The sequence below is a fragment of the Synchiropus splendidus genome, chromosome 2 (assembly GCF_027744825.2).
Source record: "Synchiropus splendidus isolate RoL2022-P1 chromosome 2, RoL_Sspl_1.0, whole genome shotgun sequence".
NCBI classification, from domain to species: domain Eukaryota; kingdom Metazoa; phylum Chordata; class Actinopteri; order Syngnathiformes; family Callionymidae; genus Synchiropus; species Synchiropus splendidus.
In genome coordinates, this window is record NC_071335.1 from 31,081,261 (window position 1) to 31,100,144 (window position 18,884).

Consider the following 18,884-nt stretch of genomic DNA (forward strand, 5'->3'; position numbering starts at 1 on the left):
TGTGAGGAATTAGGGGTGATGACAGTCAAACGGAGCGATTTTCGGGGATTGTTATGTTCTCACATATATGGAGGTTTTGTATTCTAAAATTCCAGTGATGAGTGTGCCGTCCATATTCCTGTATTTATCTCTGTTCAACTTGCAACTTGCTGTGTGGAAGTGTAGCTAAATATTGTTTCACTAATGTTTGATGGAAACAATAAGACATTTGCACCAACAATCAGTGTTTTATGGTCTATGTCAACACTGTACCTACTGAGGTGTCACTACATTTAGATGACTGTTAGGAGACAACCAGAGCTACAAATTCAAAACTCAGTGTCTGATTAGAAGTAACTAAATATAATTAATAAATAAAACGTGGTGAATAGTTTGAGAACATGAAAAGTTAATTAAACGCTTAATGAAAAAAAAACAAAACAATGTTCCACCTGATTCTCAGTTCTCAGGCTGAGGCTCCACTCACGAGGCAAAACTGCCAGATAATTCTATATACACACACAATACTCATTCTTCTTGTTTCAATGCACAAGCGGACATGAAAGTAGCATCAGATATAGATCAGCAACGCAGAGGAAAACCTACTGAATTTAGGAGGAATTTAAGTTGTCTTCTTTTTTAGAAGTGACCCACTATACTGTACAGTAAACTGTCTCACCTCAAAATAATTCATTCATTCATTAAAAGCAATATTTCACAACCATTTGATACTGCCCACTGAAATCAAGTACAAGTGAGTTGAGCACAGTCAGTGCTCTGAAAGCTCTGTAAACAAGAGCAGCACACAGCAAACAGGAAGTGATATTTAGGCCCAGATTTTTTTTTTTTTTACTTAGTTTTAATTTGTTTTATTCATAAAAAAAGCAAACAAAAAAACGCATAGAACATAGAGTGGATTGGATTCTTGTTTTCCATGAAAGTTGGTAAAATTCGAACAGTTTGATGATCATTTAGTCATTTCTCGTCCATTTCTTCAATTTCCTGTGGCATTTTTTGTCTTACGTTTTTATTCTCTACAGTTGGTGAGTCATTTCATCAGGTAAATTCCAGAAATTATTTCCGCCCATTTTGTTAGTGCCGTTGTTTCCTCCTTAAACCAGTTCTTATTAATATCTTTCTGGCAAGCCACAGCTCAGGTTTTCATTTTTGGCAGAGCCTTTTTGCCATCCCCACATCTCCACAGCTTGGCCATGTTTTGATAAAAAATAAAAATAAATATCCACACGTTTTTGTGTACGACATTACACATGACTGAAGTCGGTGAACTCCAGCAGACAACCAGAGAGAAAATCGAGAGTGGATATCATCAAAGCCTTGGACAATAACCTATCATTTCATGCCATTGTCATTCAGTGCATCTGAAATGAGCAGGACAGCAATGCTACAAGAGATGAAATGGATGAGGGAAAAGCTTTTTCAACAAGCCGTTTCAGTCTATGGTTAACTGAAGAACCGTTGAAATTCTAGATTTAGTTGGGACGTTCCTTTCCGCTGTCCATTCCATTCTGAATGGCCACTGTACAGTGTGTATTCAGTGTTATGAATTGAAAGATTTTATTCATTGAAATTCACTTCACATATTGAATTTTATAGGCTTAACTTTGGGTTACATTTATTATTTATGGACTTGATCCTTATTAAAATTAGACTATTAACTGATGTTAAAAAAATAGAATGCTATTCAGTATTTTTCCCCGATGTTAAAGGATGTGTCATAATGCGGAAGGAAGAAGTCATGACATGATATTAATGTAATTATTTTGAGTGTGCATGTGTGTGAGTGTTGTCCCAGGAGATGGCCCATCTACAAAATGAGCCCAGACTGGACGTCATGTTCGCTCCACTGCAGGGTCATCGACACACATTTCATGAAATTTTCATCCATTACGTAACAATTACATTCCGTGAGTCACTAGCAGAAATGTTCGTTCTCTTCCCGTATTGGTGCTGCTCCATTGCTCTATACTGCCTCCCCAACAGACACTTCATGAAGTGTTTGATTTTTTATTTCATTTAAAAGACAAGCCGGATTGTTGTCATCCATTGGCAAATTAGCTTAGTTTGAGCTATTCTTGCTGATGCTACATTGTAGCTCAAGCAGCATGACTTCATGGCGGTCTTGCACGCTGAGCTAGCTACAGTAGTTCAGCTGTGGCTGTGGCTGAAGTTATAGCTCGGGCTTATGAAGTAGTGTAGCAGGGACATTTTAATTTCCAATACAGCCATTTTAGTTCATAATGGACTTGATATTGATATCGAATAGAATATCGGCTGAGACCATCTCCACTTTCCAACCGAGGCCAAACGCACTGCTGAAGATGAAAGTCCTTGGGCAAATACCAGCTTAAAAGGGTCTTGTGTAAACACCCCATCGGCAAACAAGCTACTGCCACACCTGCACTGACACTTATTCACTCTTTATTTTTGTAAAACAAGAAGTAACTGAGTCAAATGAACAATAACAATACTCGCAGCAATTCTGTTGTTCCTCCACTAAACACACTGCACTCTTGGTTCTGCCTCTGAGTCCAACATGATCATGTCAAGGTTGTACTGCCTCTACTGTTTCGTCTGCCTCTATTTGGGCTACGGGCGGTTTTGTTTATCAATAAGCAGCGGAAGGTCAAGAATGGCTATATGCTTCTGTGCAGTTGTCACCAGGCATTGGCCCCCGTTGTTAGAATGAGGGCCTGTTTTTGGCAAATGATAAGGGCCAGTCTCAACAGCCACACAAGTGCCATTCTCCACCACTCTCTAGCCATCACTGACATGCAGCAATCCAACAAGAAAGCTGTCATGCAAAAGCATTTGTCATTCTGTCCGACCCTGCACTCAACCCTCCTTGTCCTTGGGACATCCTAGCAGCTCGGCTTTTCACTCCTTCCACTCTTTCCCCTCCTCTTTTCTCTGTTAATTTGCTCTTCAAAGTGTTCTGACATTTTTACCTTCACTTATTCATAAGGTAAATCTTTCTCATTTTTCCCAGTTCTGTTTCTCTCCTTCAGCATCCACTCCAAGTTTCTTTTTTGATGCAGTCCTCTCCGTTCAACAAGTCAGGCCCAATGTTTTTGAGTTTGCGTCATCATTTCCTTCGTTTGATTATGTCTTTTCCTTTGATCTCTTCTTTGTCTTGGACAACTCATCAGTCTTTGTACCTGCCTCAACTCACAAACCTTCTCTGCCTTGTCAAACCAACATCTCTAACTGAGTCAAACACATACATTACATCAGAATGTGAATCAGTGGATCTGTGAATTTTTTTACAGGCAACATAGGCTACATCAATACATCAATTTAATTGAGTTTGACTCAACCGTATACTTGCTTCCGTCTTCAAAAAAAGGTTCTGTAGGTCCCTAACCACTGAGCCACCCAGGAAGATCTGAGAAGGTCGCTCAAGAGAATAAAAGAGCAGCTCCGTAAACAGCAGTAAACACGTTCAGTATTTGTGACCGTTGAGTCACTGTGTGTGGGGAGAACCAACCGCTGCCGACTGGAACTGTGACGTGGATCTGAATGGAGCCTATCAAGTAGCGGTCCGACAGAGAAGCAAGGAAGCAAAGTGGAGTCCTGTCATTTTATTTAGTTTCTTTATAGATTTTTCCATTACCCCGAACCACCATATTGTCCACTGATACGCACCGTGTCTCCTCTTGTTGTGACGTTTCCACTTTGTTTTATCCGGTATGGTCAGGTGACATTTCTGACTTGGAAGACAACCTTCCTGATCGGGACAGGGACAGGCTCTTGATGTGCGTGGGTGCTGGGATATGACTGTACTTTTCTTAGATCTTCTTAGCAGTTTATTTAATTGGAATATATTTATTTTATTACCCCATAATTGTCTTAATACATCAAGTTTTTGCTAGCATTTTTTATTTTTCATAAGGACTTGAGTACTGAGTAAAATTTTAATGACAAATATTGCAGTCATGAGCTAATGGTTTCATGTCATCTGACAAGGTTTAGGTCTGTAAATAAATAAACATAGATTAGATATAGATATTTAAAACAAATTCAATCAAGAGTGCATCACAAAAGTACTGTACATTTTGCAGAGCAGTTGAAAATCTCACAGACCTCGTACCTCTAAAGCGGCCTGTCATTTTGACTCACCATCGTCATGGTAAGTGACAGTCAGAGCCCTGGTGAGTAACATCTGGCATTAATAGGTGAAGAGCTTCCTGCTTTCTAGGATGTAACAGTCATATCTGCCATTGGGGCTTTTCCGAAGAACGCTCTGATGATGAAGAGCTGAAGTGCTCCTTAAAACTTAAGTGTATTTCACCTACAAGTAACAAGTTAGAGAGCGCAGTAGTGAAGAGAGCGAGCTTGTGAAGAGCTGTTGGAAATTTGGTAGCAATAATATAGAGACATAGAAAGAAAAAGAAACAAAGGATCCAGCAGGGGGAGACAAAACGTCTGCAAGAAACGTCTTCTGCTTATTGGCGGAGTCACAGCTGGAGCCTCTGTTGTGAGAGTTGGGGAACAAGAGAGTTTCACCCACTCCACCACAGCTCACACATGTAACCGGACGAGGAAGCGTGTGTTCGTGTCTGCCGCACAAGTGTATCTTTAAGAGCAGAGAATTGCGCGATGACGTCATCGTGTAGTTTCTTATTGTCGATGAGAGCGTTTGCAGGAGTTTAGATGTGGCTGTATCCGCACTGACTGCCATCTTTATCATCCTTTGAAAACAAGGTATGTAAGTCTATCATGTGTACAAAAATAGTGTTTCCAAGGCTGTTCAGATGTATGACTGGCTAACAAGTAGTGTCAAGTGCAATGTTTTTAGATTGTGGTTGACGTATATTCGTTCTACTTTTGCCACATGTGCGCGTGTGAATGTGGGTGATGAACTTCATGTGACGACTCGTGTTGTCCAGGAACTCTGTGACTTCTATCCGACCCTGGTTAGTTGAGGCAGTGCGTTATACTTCATTCGATGTGGTTTTGGATGGAAATGAAAAGAAACTTTTTTTTTTTTTTTTTTTAACGAATTCATGAAGCAGACAAGAAGTTTTTTCTACTTGCGGTTGCAACAGAATAAATAAATCAGGATTTCGATTGGAACAATTTTATTTTCCGCGGAGTGACGGGGACCGTACGTGAGCTATAAATAGCTACTCGCGGGTAACGACGTTGATAACTACGTGACTAAATATAATTCGGAATTCATAACTTTTAACTGTTGATCTTCAAAGGGCCTTTATTTTGAAATGGCACTTAGGACAGAGTTCTAACTTCCTCTGTGCATTCCTAGGGTGCCCTAGTCTACTTCTAGAGCAGTGGCATTGGTGGCAAACTATGCGATTCTGTAAAATATCACCATGAATTCATAACTGTTATTCATCAAAATTCATGATATTCAAAAGGCCTTTATTTTGAAAAGGCACTTGTGACATTTTCTTAAACAATGCACTGTATTTTGGTGTCTTTTACTTTGAAATCAGCGTCGCATATCCATTACTGTAATACCCGCAATACTTGTGCGATGTTGAATTGAGGATTTACGTTTTGGTGCAGGCTTGACCGCGGTACTCAACCGGTCTCATTGTGTTTGTCGTGTCGCTCACTTTTTTTTCCCCAAACATGACTGTTTGATCCTGGTAGATGACTCTATCTTGTTCGATTGTGCAAAGTAGGCCAAGTACTGGGACTATGTACAAAAGGGTCATAAAATGGTAAATCACTTTTCAGTCAAAGTGGCACACTTGAACCGACTGGGACCGCGCCAAGTTAATATTTTCTTATTAAGTGTTCACACTTGACACTGCCAAGCGACTGTGACCTTTGAAGAAACCGTCTTCTGCTCCACTCTGACACAACTGTAAGGTGGATTAATGTTACAAAAGGTCATCATAGGTGGAAAATACCAAAGGTATGAGAGACGAAAAGCTTTTTGTGTTATGTAAGGTGATGAGTGAGTCTTATTCATAGAAATCAAACCAAGCCAAAATATATCGTTATACATATATAGTTATATAATATCATAATTTTAAGATACGTATTTTCACCAAATGAGCCACCAATGGCTGCGATTTCTGGTGAAGTTGCTATTGAGATGATCGTTTATACTGGACATAAGACAAAAAAGTGAGAGCAATTCTGGTGAAATGTCAAAATATTCTTCAAAGATTTGACTAGCGTTTAACTTTGAAACATAAACAATAAACCTTGCTGTCATCAGATCCACGATCAACACGATTTACATGGCTTAGCTCCACGTTTCACTTTGTCCTTCCCTAAACTAAACTAAAGGTGTGGCGTGTGCTTCACCTATTATTCATTGTTCTATTCAGTGGAGTGAAGACGCTCCAGTCTGCAGCCTGGCTCACACACACACAGACCAGGGCGATGTTATTGGTAGCATGTAATGTAAAAAAAAATATATAACACGTAAAAAAAAAAAAAATATATATATATATATATGTAAAATAAAACAGCGCACACATTTCTATCGACGCCACTTGATGTTTCAAGAAGGATCAAGGTAAAATGTATGAATTTTAAAAATCCATTCACAAGAGACATACGCCGGACGCAAACTAGACAGACAGAGATGTGCTTTAACCGCTATACTGCCACTAAGTCAGTGAGCCTTACATGTTGGTAGGATGTGGCTCTTTCCAGCAACAGTGAAACTATGTGGCTCTTAGCCTCTGACTGGTCGGCCACCCCTGCTTTAAACAGTATGTCATACAATGATATAAATAAGAATTAACCATTTATCAAGGCATCTTTTCGTCTACTATTTTTATATGTGACATATTTAAGGGAAAAGATTTTAAAATATCAAAGGAAAGGATCTGTATTCTGTCACAGTTCGGCATTGTATGCGTGTGAAACATCATCTCACCCACAAAGCTGCACATCACATGAAGCAACTCTCTTAACACCAGGTGAAGTCTAACATGGGGAAACAGAGTTTAGTCGAGTGCGCCGCCCTACAGGTTATGATGCTTCAGGCTTCTATGGTAATGAATGAATAAACAACAGACAGGTGAGTCATGAACTGACTTCACAGGAAGTGCATTAGTCGTCATTGCGCCGTGTAGAAGGATTGCTGCTTCTACGTTGGGTCACATGACAAAGGGAACTGGAGTACTGGTGAGCCTCTTCATCAGAAAAGTCTAGCTGCATCCTGCTTTTGCCATGCTGAAAACAAGAGCCCAGACTAGCTCCTTACCTGAACTCGCCACCTGATAAATTTGGTAACAGACTCCCTTTCATTTTGTGGCTCCGCCCCCTGGCACAGCTTGACAACTTGGTGAGAGAGGCTCAGACATCTGATCCTTCAGCCTCCTGCGGATTCAGGTAAGCACCGTTTTGTCAGTCTTAAGAATGAAGTGAAACATCTTCACTTATTTGCCAAAATATTTATGGTCAACAACTGGACATACTGGAGAGGTGCTGGGAGAAAAACTGTGTTGTGGCTTGACGGAACATTGAGAGTGTGTTCTAAAAACATTCACTCTCAGTTATGTTTCCTTGTCATGTTTGTTGAGCTATGGGGCAAATTGAACTTTATTTGCCTGTCTGTGTGAATCAGGAACAGTGCTGTTAATCAAATATTGTCTTTGTGTTTTCTGACTAAAAGCCCCTGTACTTTGTGGAGTGTTTGCAAGTGAGTCCAGGAAACATCGATCTGGTCGTGTGTGCGTCATTTACCATAAGGTCATGAGCTTGCCAAGTGACTGCGAGTGAAGACACTTTTGACTCTTGATTCGCCCTTAAGACACAAGAAAACAAGTTTGCAGTGACGCAAATGATGGAGAAAAAAGAACACTCCTCCTACAGTAGATCTCTTCCATCGAGTCACTCCTCTTTCCAGGAGTTGTGAGGTCAGCCGGCTGCTGACGGTGAAACCCATACAATGCAAAAATGTTGTCAGACCAGGCCGTGTTTGAGAAGCGTGTGGCTCCTCGCATTAGTTTCGTCACTTTGCTCTACAACCGGATCTACGAGTTCATTCACGCCGACTGAATTCTGGTTTTAGCAAACAATAATATTATGCGCTGAGGGACGTCATTCTTGTCATGTACTTTACAGGAGTGTCAGAGGGGAAGAATTCACAACGCAGTCCCAGTGGCTGGCTGATAACATAGATATCCTCGGCAATTTCCTTTATCAACATAGCGGGGAGACGCGCCCTCTGTTGATATGAAACGTAGTGGGTGTCTCCTCCACTAAGGGGTAACTTAAGCATCAAACTTCTTCAGCGGTTTTCTCCTTGGAACATGTATCCACTTGAAAGTTTCCAGATCTTTTTTTAAGCATAATCTTTTGAGTTTGACAAGAGTCAACATCACACTGTTGCACTTCATGACTCGAGGGCTATTGATTTGTCTGTCTAATATGGAACCTCTTGTTGTTGTAATAGTTTCCAATGGTGATGTTTTTCTTCATCTTTTGTTCTGGTTTGACTATGCTACTATTTATAGTCTGAACACGAGAAGATATATGGAGCTGGTGGTCAGGTTAAGGGTAGTGTTGTAGTGAAGACTGTGTCAAGACCAGAGCATACAGAGACCAAGACCAAACTGAATCCAGAGCCATGAGAGACACATTTATTTTGTAGTGTAAAACAAACAGGACACATTTTTCTAAACAAATCCAGAATTAAATGTTTTTATTGGAACTAAATTGGATTGTGTCTTGTAGTCAGTTTGGTCTCTGTCCTGACAAAACATTTTGGAGAAAAGTAATGAAACACATAAACAATTTGTCCTTTAGAGCAGGGGTTCTTAACCGTTTTGATCTCGGGGCCCAAACAAATGGACCCGGGGCCCATTCAAATGATAGAACTGACTCATGACTCTTGATTTCATTTGTGGTCAATAACCATATTTAATCTACTCACACGTGAACAAACCATAACCTTGTGAAATGACATAAAACCATGTGATCATCACAAAGATTTGTCATTGAAATGTCCAACCAGCAGCAGAACCAGGTGCAAGTCATATTCCTCAAATTTACTAAAGAAAAAAAGGAAAAAAATACATTTGATGCAAATTGTTGAGAAAATTGGAAAAACTGAATAAAATTCTAAATATAATAAAACCATGTCTAAATATCATAACATAAAATTAATATATTTTATTTAAACTCCAAAGAAGATGTAAAAGAAGTGTAAATAAAAAATAAAAATAAATAATCGCCATTTCAAAATTGCTTTGACAGGTGCTTTCATGAACAGTATTTACTGTTGGGGGAAGCATCACTTTCTTTATCATTTTTTTCTTTTCAAGAAATTCTCCATAGTTGTTAACTATCACAGATTTGCAGCTGTCAAGTCAATTCAATGACACTCTACTCCCACCATATGTGGCCAATGTATTAAAGAGGAGGATCTCGCGGCCCTTCGTGACCCAAAGGTGTAAAACAAAAAGCTTTTAGCGGCCCTCTAAGGGGGCACTCGCAGTCCAACCATGAACCCTATGGTTAAGAATCACTGCTTTAGAGCAATACACAGATAGATATTGCATAATAAAAATATGCGACAGTATATTTCTACATTGTGATACTGATTTTATTAAAACATTTGTTTAAAAAAAGACCTGAGATTTCGAATTTCCAGTCTCCATTGTGTCTTTTTTATTCTTGTATTTTGGATATTTCCACTATAGTCTGAGCTCAAACTGTGTAAAAAGTACTGCAAAGCTATGTTGAGCAGTAAAGCACCATCTATTAAACAGTGACAGAGAAGAAGATGCTATCTGAAGTTTGTTTGTTTATAGCATTTGTGCTGCTCCCATACAAAAGACTATTCAAAATGCTAGTTGCCTACGGCTTTGAATACCAAATAGTTTCCATGTGAATCACAGGTGAAAGTACGAGCAAGGGTGGTTGGATGTGAGTACAATGAAACCGTCCAACAATTTATGTCTTTCCCGCTTAAATGTTTCTCAGATTACAACAATGGAAAAGACAAATCAGGTGCCCCCATCAGAACCCGCACCACCATACCCGGGACCGCCGCCTGGGTACAGCGTCGGGACGCATCCAGGTAGGTGGAGATGAAAGCAGGGCTGTCAAGAGATGACCATTTTTAATGAATAATGTGGTGCATTGACAGTAGGGCGATAACTTATAGTACACAATATAGTGCCAAACACAATCTCCACGATGACAATTCTGCATCTCACACTAAATTCGATGAACACCCGAGTCACTCGCTACATTGGACCTGCACCCGTGAACATGACGAGACCGCGACGAAGAAGGGAACCTTTGATGATGACTCTGGTCGACTCTGAGTCTCTGGACCTGTGTTTATTTTATTAGATGGAGTGGTCCTCATAGGTCCTCTGACGCGGTCGTCTGCCTTGGTTCACATCAACACACTCAGCTTTCCCGCTGCGCTGGCACCTCGGCCAAACACCGTGGTGAAAAAGTTGGATATTGGACGGAGCTCTGCTCCGGTATTGGTGGCGGCGTCCTCTTCCGCGTCCCCATTAGGGTTCACTGATCTCGGACACACTCTCACAGGCAGCGCTAATGCTACACCCAGGCATCAGTTAGGGACCATCAACAAATTCTAAAACGGTCAAAGTATTAGTGAAATTTTCAATAAGACAAAGAAAAACATCCATTTTAGGAGCGAGAATTGTGAAGGAAAGAACTTAAATTATCATTTATTCACTTGATTTCTAATATTTCTTACGATATTTCTGCATCTAGGAAATGTGTCCAGACTGGTCCAAGTCAACTGTTCAGAGATATCAGATACTGCAGACAGACGGCTCAATTTAACCCCTAAATAAAGCTGGCAGAGCAGCTTGCAGACACCAGCGGCTTCTAACAGAGATGTGAAATTTCTCATCTCTACACTTCGTGAACTATTATATTTAAACATAAATAAATAATGATGTTGGAGACAAACTCCACAAATTACTTTCATCATGAAACAGTTTCAAGAGAGACTGTAGTGTCCAACACATGGAATAGAATGAAAATGGATTTATCGTAATAATTATTGTCATCGCTGAAATGACGTTTATTTAACATTTATGGCGATAACTTTTGTTGCCCGTATCGCCCAGCCCTTATTGACAGCTCTACTTGAAAGTTCATCAGCATGTTTCAGTCATGTGCTTCACTTCTGTCTCCCCTTTTCAGCACCAGCTGTTGCTTACACCTACAGTGTGCCTCCACCTCAGGTGATACAAACAACAACAAGTAAGTCATCTCCTGTCGAGTCCATGGTGTGAGGACGTGGAATGACCCGAGCGTTTCCTTTCCAAGCGTCACAGGTGGTGATGGTGCAACCGCGGCCCAGTGTTGCGTCCGGACCGATGATCTGCCCGAACTGCCAAACCACCGTGGTCACCAACGTCCGCTACATCAACGGCTTGCTGACGTGGCTGATCTGCGCCATCGTCGGGATCTTCCTGTGAGTTCCACACACACACATGCTGTTCTGCCACCCGCGGCCACCCGCGTCAATATGATTCTGCCTTCTCAGGTTGTGGCCCTGCTGCCTGATCCCCTTCTGCGTGGACTCCTGCAAGGACGTGGAGCACACCTGCCCCAACTGTCACAGAGTCCTGCATGTCCACAAACTAATCTGAGCTCACTGATCTGAACACACACCTCTGCTGCCCTGACACGGAGGCCACCAAAGACACTGAGCTCATCCTTCCTCTGGACTCAAGCCACAATACAAACACGCAGATTTAATCTTGACCCCTGCGGGTGCATGTGATGGGTAATCAACTCTGTACATGACTGACATGTATAATGTAAATTTGTCATTAAAAGGCCGTAATTTGATTAAATATACAATCACTGTGTTAGAAATAAATTGTGCATTTTTTTTTAGTCATGAAGTGCTGAAGTGTGTCTGGTTAGCAGCAGAATGAAGCTAAGACAACCTCATTTCTGCCGGTTCCTTTACAGGGGTTTAACTGTCCAAGAGGTTTGGGAAGTGAACTTCTGTGAACCATCGGGGCTCAGGTTTTACACACAGAGAGGGGAAACTCAGCAACCAGACAATGAAAGTGAAATAGAATGGTTGTGGCTCATAGCACTTGCTGGAATACCTGACTCACGCTCCCGGCCCCAAATCTGTTTTCTCGTTTCTGGAGCTTTGGTTTGGAAAATCGCCACAGTTCAGGTGCGCCAATTCACGTTTGCCCTTCACGCAATGTCAATTTCAGCCGCTAGATGGAGGTCAAACCACCAACGTCACGAGTTGCCGCTTAACTGTCAATGACGAGTTCGTCTCAGCGGGAGGAAACTAGAGTGGAGAACCCCCAAAATGACGTCACAATATCCATATTCACAAAAGTGCATGCAGTTTAAGAAGTTTGTCCAGACCCTTCGTCCATGAATGTGCGTCAAAAGCCATCTAGTTGATTTGTCCAAATCTAGGCAACAAAATGTTTTCATGTTATTTATTCAGTCCATGACTGCCACACTCGCGCACGGATATTTTGAAGGGCAGGCACTCGAGCCAGGAGAAGGGGAACCCCTTGCAAATTATTATTGTTATTATTAATAGTTGTAATTTACCAGGCGATCTTGAGGTTTCCAGAGGTCTTTTTTATTCGCACGCTTTCCTCGCTGGGATCAATACTGACCACGACCCCTAGTGGCTAAACAGTTGAACTTGTCACATCACAACCATAGTATTATTCCGCAACGCTAAACAGTCCCCCAATAGCGCTTGCTTACACTACGATAGTATTCTTTTGTTGCTGTTGCTGTTGCTGTTTTTGTGTCGGTTCGATTGGATTTACAAACGAAGCATGCCCTCATTATTTTACAAAGTGACTGGACACCTGACTGGGGCTAAATAAATCTAAACTAAAAAAAAAAACAATTCGAAAATTTGACTTAAAAATACGGAATTGAAATTATCAGCTTTAATGAGACCATTGTGGCAAAAGGATGTTACCCACATCAAACCAACATCTGTTTATGAAAACTCAAGGGCACATTTATGTGCAGCGAGCTAAATCTAGGCATGTAGTGAGCAAAATATTTGTATATTAAAAATGTGTCATCTTTCCAGACGTACACCTGCAACCAGACTGTTGTGGCGCATGAGTTCATGAAAGCCATTCTTTTCTGAGTTGTCTTGGCTCAGTGTATGATCCTTCTGTTGTGGGCAAACATCCTTGAATTATTTCATATTCCTGGTGTCTTTCATTCTATCAATATTTTGGGTCAGGCCTTCCTATCTTCCCAGCCCAAAATCTATTTTTCTCCAATATTGTGTGTATTATGTCACATTGTATGTAAACTAAATCATTATCAAAATTTGTGTGATCTTTTTTTACTTTCTGTTTTGGCGTTAATATTTGGGAGCCCCTAAAAGGACCTGGGAAAATGGTGATTAACTGGTCCACACAAGATACTAACTTGTGTGAGTATTATAATTATATATAATTATATAGCCACAGTTCAGAAACTGCTTGATTTGATTCGGCACCCATCTCAATACAATAACCACTAGTTCTCAGTTCAGAAATACCAGGATCCTTAGATGTGAGGGACATGTTACATGTTTTCAGGTGGCTGGGTGGTAAAGTAACTGAAATTAGTTCATACATTTGCTGTAAAAGCACCCTGTTGGGAATAGTTCTTGTGAAGCTCTGTTTTTATTAAGAAATGGTTCCAATGACTCGACTGCTCAAGCATTGCAGGTGAGTTATCTAATCTGTTGCTGACAAACATTTATGACACATTTCTGTAAGGTAAGGTAAGGTAAGGTAAGGTAAGGTAACTTTATTGTCAAATATGCTACAGTACGAGACATATAGCATGGATGAAATATCTGTTCTCACAGACCTGGACACAACATACAATCACAGACAAACATAAAGATCACAGACACAACATAAAGATCACAGACAGCAGGATACATGCAACAAAAATCGTCACATCAGTCCATCAACCACCGGGAGGAGCACCTAGCTCATGGCAGCATGGCAACATCCTCTGCCCCTGTGGATGGAGCCAAAAGTGCCTGGTGCAGACCCGGGGGCAGAGCAGGGAGGGAGTTCAGCATCATGACAGCCTGGTGGATGAAGCTGTCTCTCAGTCTGCTAGTTCGTGCGCGGTGACTCTGGAACCTTCGCCCTGATGGTAGCAGCGTGAAGAGGCGGTGCGACGGGTGGGTGGGGTCTCCTGCGATCCTCAGGGCTCTCCGAGTGAGGCGAGTCTTGTAAATGTCCAGGAGGGACATTACAGCATTTATAATTGACACAGTTTAAAAAGTGCTTTTACACGTCCTGTATAAACACAAGTTATACACAGGTTTGGGCTGTTGCCTTTACTATTTCACTGGACGTTTCCATGGATGCGTATTGGACAGACTTTACAACAATGTTTTGACAGCATCTCTCCGGAGAATATACAGGTCCACAGCCTGATAAGGGTCTGAAGTGGGACGGTGCCACAGTAATATTCCACAGCTCATATACATCTGGGTCACATGGTGAAATGCTCGACTTCACAGATGTAGTCTATTGTTCCAATGGATGCATTGCATTGGGTGGACCACTGGGAACATTCGGGTTCTTAGCAGGTCTGATGTGTCACCTCAACGCTCACCTCATGACTGGCCACATATTTCAACAGATATGACAATCATCTGATTATGTCTGTCGTTTGATGTTATCCGCTGGTATTCGTCAGATTATTTATGGTATGTGCAGAGCATAATGTTGGTTTGGGGCTGGAAAAATTCAGAAATGCATAACTTGTGATATTTATTTTTCTCATAGTAACAACATACAATATCATTTTAAATACTGAGAAGTTATTTGAATGAGAACAGGCATTTGTTAAGTATATATTTGTGTGTACACACATATGTTCAGCTATGTCTCTGAGTGCAGGCACACTCACCTGCATGAAGCAGTATTGGAGGAGGTGTTAACTGAAGGGAGAAACCGCTGGAAGTCTCGTACGTGAGCACTTTCAGTTCCGAGATTGCCTCGTACGACTCTTGTGAATCCCCCTGAGCGATATACTGCTCCAACGCAATATCCTCCCATCAGCTTTGGGCCGCTGTTCGTGGTGTACACGTTGAGCCACTTTCCTCGAAAAACCATTGCTTTAGGTGCTTCGTAGAGTCGCGACGCCAACTTTCAATTGATGTGAACGGCCGACAGCAAGATCAATTTCTAGATGACGGTCAAAGATCAATCATGGACGTCACTAATGGCCTATTAAATTTGCACTTATTTTGCAAGTGATTTAAGCGAAGCTGAAAGGCCGGTGAAGATTGGTCAGTCTGGTTATTAACATATGTATAACATCACTCAAACTGTCTAAATTCCTCTCAGCATGTATCAGGACAGTGGGAGGAAACTAGAGTGCAGAATTATTTTCCTTATTCTTATTGGCCCTAATACGGCGTCTGACACATGCGGCAAGCTGTCAAGATTCGCTTTTATTTGGCACCACTTGCGTTTCGGCCTCCTTCCTCTTCCCTGTTTTGTTGGAGCTTCCCTCTTGGATATGGCACACAGCTGGAGCTGATCCACAGATCCTCATCCGCCCTTTCTGAAGCACCTTGGTTCCAGCAGTGAGTGCCAGATCGAACCAACTGTAGGGAATCGGCTTCTGCGTATCATTCACCTCGTTCGCACGCTCTCTGTGTTTTTCCGATCTCTTGGTTTTTCCCTGGTGCCTGAGTTATATAGTCGTTTCTATTCTTTGTTTGCTTCCGATCTCCACGTGCTTCCTGTTTCCTCTGATTTTAGTTTTGTCCCTCGCGAGTTCGTTTTGACGACCGCTTTCTGTTTGGATTCTTCGACCTTTGTGTGATTATTGTGAATTCTTTGTTAAAATTAAATACTACTATTTAATACTCTGATCTCCTGTGAGTCTTATTCATTCAGGCATTTGGGTCCCGCTCCGCTCGAATCGATCCACAAGCACCGATAAGCTCTCTCCGATTGGTGCTCCGCCCACCTGTACACACCCATTATTCCTGTAGCTCCACCTCTTCAGTCTTCTATTTATTATACGAACTTCACAGTTAGTTTTGCTACTCGGCAGTGAGACAGGCAGGAGGTGTCACTTGGTTGCAGGTAAGATGTCTTCATTTCCATGAACGAACTTGTTTTGGAATCATTTGTCATTTTTCGCATTGAAGAGCAGAGGAAGAGACAGTTACTTTTGATGTAGAAGTCCTCAATAGTTGCACTGCACCGGCTGAACGGAGTTAAACGTCTTGGTCCGGTAGATCTGATGTATTTTCTCTCTCCCTAGCCGTGAGTTTGACAAACCAGATTCATGTCTATGTTGTTTCACAAAAAAAAAAAAGATATAAATATTTACAAATCCAGTTTGCGTTTCAGAACATCAGAAGCAAAAGTAGGCTATAAATCTAAATCTAAAAGTATTGGCCACATATTCCAAAGGCATGGTGAACATTTTACAATTTACAAAACATTTTACAAAACGATGAGCGTGGCAGCAACTATGCTACGGTTTTTAATGAAACAACAATACAATTTGCAAAGTTCAAAGATGATCCAGAAAATTTTTGCAAGAAAGTCTTATGCAGAGACTGCGAAAGATGAACGTTACGGCGTTACCAACGGCACAGCCACTGAACTTGATATTATTTGATTCTTGGGACCAAGGATTCAGAGAAGCAGCGATCAAACCAACCACCTGGGACAAGGGTTGGACTGGCATAAGTTTTTTTTTGTTTGTTTGTTTTAGTTTTTTTGTTCCCTCCGGTATCAACTTCAGGGTTCAACTCACAAAAGATCCTTGTCTTTCCTGTGGCGACTGCACAAAAGGACATGGATCAGGAAAAACTCATGAACTCAAAGCGCATGGCAAAATGAGAGGATCAAAAAGGGGATTTGTGACTTTGCGACAGAAAGCATTAGATCGAAATCTGCTTGCATTCCACTGCATCTTGCATCAAGAGGTGTTACGTGCACAAACATTCCAGAGTGTATGGCGGTGATGAACCATGTCATCGAGATGGTGAACAAGCATTGAACCACCGTTGATTCGGTGCATTGCTTGAGAGATGCTATCAAAGCATTGTTGTAAAGTGAATATTCCGACGTCCTGCTGGTTCATTAATAGTATAATGAAGTTACACTTGAGGTAGCATGGTACAACAGAGCAGTCATGTGGTGCCTCATTCTCTACAGGACGCACTGCCTGGAAGATAAACATTGAACCATGAAGGCTCATTATGTATTTGTAGCCAACTTTGATAGAAGGTCAATATGGCTAATATAGACGCATACAGCATGTGTTGCCTTCATTACAAGGCTTATATAAGGCTTTTACATTTTTGCAGTTTGTTTTTTGGTCCAATATGGCTCTTTCAACATTTGGGGTTGCCGACCCCTGAGCTAAGTGTTCAGCTGATGTGGCTATCGTGAAAAGGTAACAATCATTATGACCACATAATGCTCTGGTGCAATGAATATTAATGTAATGAGCACATTTATGTTTAAGAGGGACGTTCAGTCAGCAGTTACTGTATGTGAACTAGTCAGTGCTGTTGCTTATCTGATGTCTATGGCATGTGGAGAATTTAGAAAGAAAGTCAGAGATACGTAATATGTGGGTTGTTCTTCGGCTGGCACATACTGCACAGCTGGCAAGGAAACCTTCACTCAGTCCAGGTAAGCAACACAATGCACTGTGGAAATAATCATGATGCCTGCGATGAAGCCTGTCAGTTTCCAATCTCATTCTTTGGCTTGTGTAGTTCTCAAACTGAGAAGCCCATGTGATGCGACGCAAAGTCAGTTTTTGAAGCTCAACAATAATCCGGCCTGAAATTTCCTCTCATTTAACAGGTACACAACATGGGAAACAAACTGACCACGACTCCAGCGACAATATCTGATCCTCCTCCTCCTTACAGCATCAGTGTGCCGACACTCCCTCCAAATGGTGATGAGATGATATTGGGAAATATTTTAGCTGGTGTTCATTGTTAAAGGGCCACAGACACGGTACATTATTAATGATATAGTAATATATACAGTAGTTTTCTCCTGGTTCCAGTGCCACAGCCTCTTTATGACAACAACAACCCACTACCTCAGACCTCAAAACCCGGTAAAGTTCTAAACAGTGTCCTTCACAGGTGCATTTTCTGTGTCTGTTTAACAATTCTGCTCTTCCCTGTGGCAGCGGCTCAGGTGGTGTCGACGCAGGCATTGCCACAGGAAGCTCCTGGACTGATGTTCTGCCCTTTCTGCCAGACCACAGTGGTCACCACAGCCAAAAGTGTCACTGGAAGCCACCAGTGGCATATTTGTATTTCCCTTTCATTGGCATTGTAAGTAGCTTTCTGAACAACCTGCAAATGAGCAACGTCTGATTTTTATTTTCCCTCACCAGCCTCTTCTGTTTTGCCTGGATCCCATTCATGGTTGATGCCTGGAAGGATGTGGAGCACAGCTGTTCCAGGTGTGGGCGAGTCATACACATCTACAGAAAATGACGAGGCAGTCTGAGCTGTAATTGTACACCCTCATGTTAACACTTGGTGGTGATCAGTGAATATCGCAGTTGCATTCCAATAACAGTAACACCATCTTCAACCAAAATTTCTATGTTAATGTTAATGTTAATTTCCATAATCACGTTCAGTGTCTCTGCTTCATTCTTCTGCTTCATTGAAGAAGAGAAATGTACTATTGAACACTGTACACAGACTGTGCAATATAAGAACCCTATGATGGTCATAATTATGTGCGGGTGAAATATTTTCTTGAGTACATTGTGGTGTGTGCTGAGTGCTGATGGCTTTGTGAAGTGAGCTTGAATAAACAAATTGCTGAACCGCCTCCTGGTCCTGACCACAGATGAGGAAGGGACATGCGTACACTGTAGCTAGCTCAGCTCACTCCTCCCATGATGCATTGCTCCTGACT

At 41.5% G+C, this 18,884-nt stretch overlaps 2 protein-coding genes across 4 annotated transcripts; both read left to right on the top strand.

Annotated features, from left to right (window-relative positions):
* The first annotated feature begins 4,506 nt into the window (after window positions 1–4,506).
* On the top strand, window positions 4,507–11,821 carry LOC128754231 (lipopolysaccharide-induced tumor necrosis factor-alpha factor homolog). 3 transcript variants are annotated; one of them, XM_053856708.1, is made up of 6 exons: window positions 4,508–4,701; window positions 7,259–7,317; window positions 9,916–10,012; window positions 11,125–11,184; window positions 11,251–11,398; window positions 11,471–11,818. In XM_053856708.1, exons 3-6 carry the CDS (start codon window positions 9,925–9,927, stop codon window positions 11,574–11,576), a joined length of 402 nt encoding a protein of 133 aa, XP_053712683.1. In that variant the 5' UTR covers window positions 4,508–4,701; window positions 7,259–7,317; window positions 9,916–9,924; the 3' UTR covers window positions 11,577–11,818. The 3 variants fall into 3 exon arrangements, with proteins under 3 accessions (XP_053712685.1, XP_053712683.1, XP_053712684.1); XM_053856710.1 differs by lacking the exon at window positions 7,259–7,317 and having other exon boundaries at window positions 4,507–4,701; window positions 11,471–11,821; XM_053856709.1 differs by lacking the exon at window positions 4,508–4,701 and having other exon boundaries at window positions 7,156–7,317.
* A 4,221-nt stretch (window positions 11,822–16,042) lies between these two features.
* Window positions 16,043–18,763, top strand: LOC128754232 (lipopolysaccharide-induced tumor necrosis factor-alpha factor homolog). Its single transcript, XM_053856711.1, has 5 exons — window positions 16,043–16,052; window positions 17,799–17,895; window positions 18,010–18,063; window positions 18,139–18,286; window positions 18,349–18,763. The coding sequence occupies exons 2-5, from the start codon at window positions 17,808–17,810 to the stop codon at window positions 18,449–18,451; spliced, it is 393 nt and encodes a 130-aa protein (XP_053712686.1). The 5' UTR covers window positions 16,043–16,052; window positions 17,799–17,807; the 3' UTR covers window positions 18,452–18,763.
* Window positions 18,764–18,884: the final 121 nt, after the last annotated feature.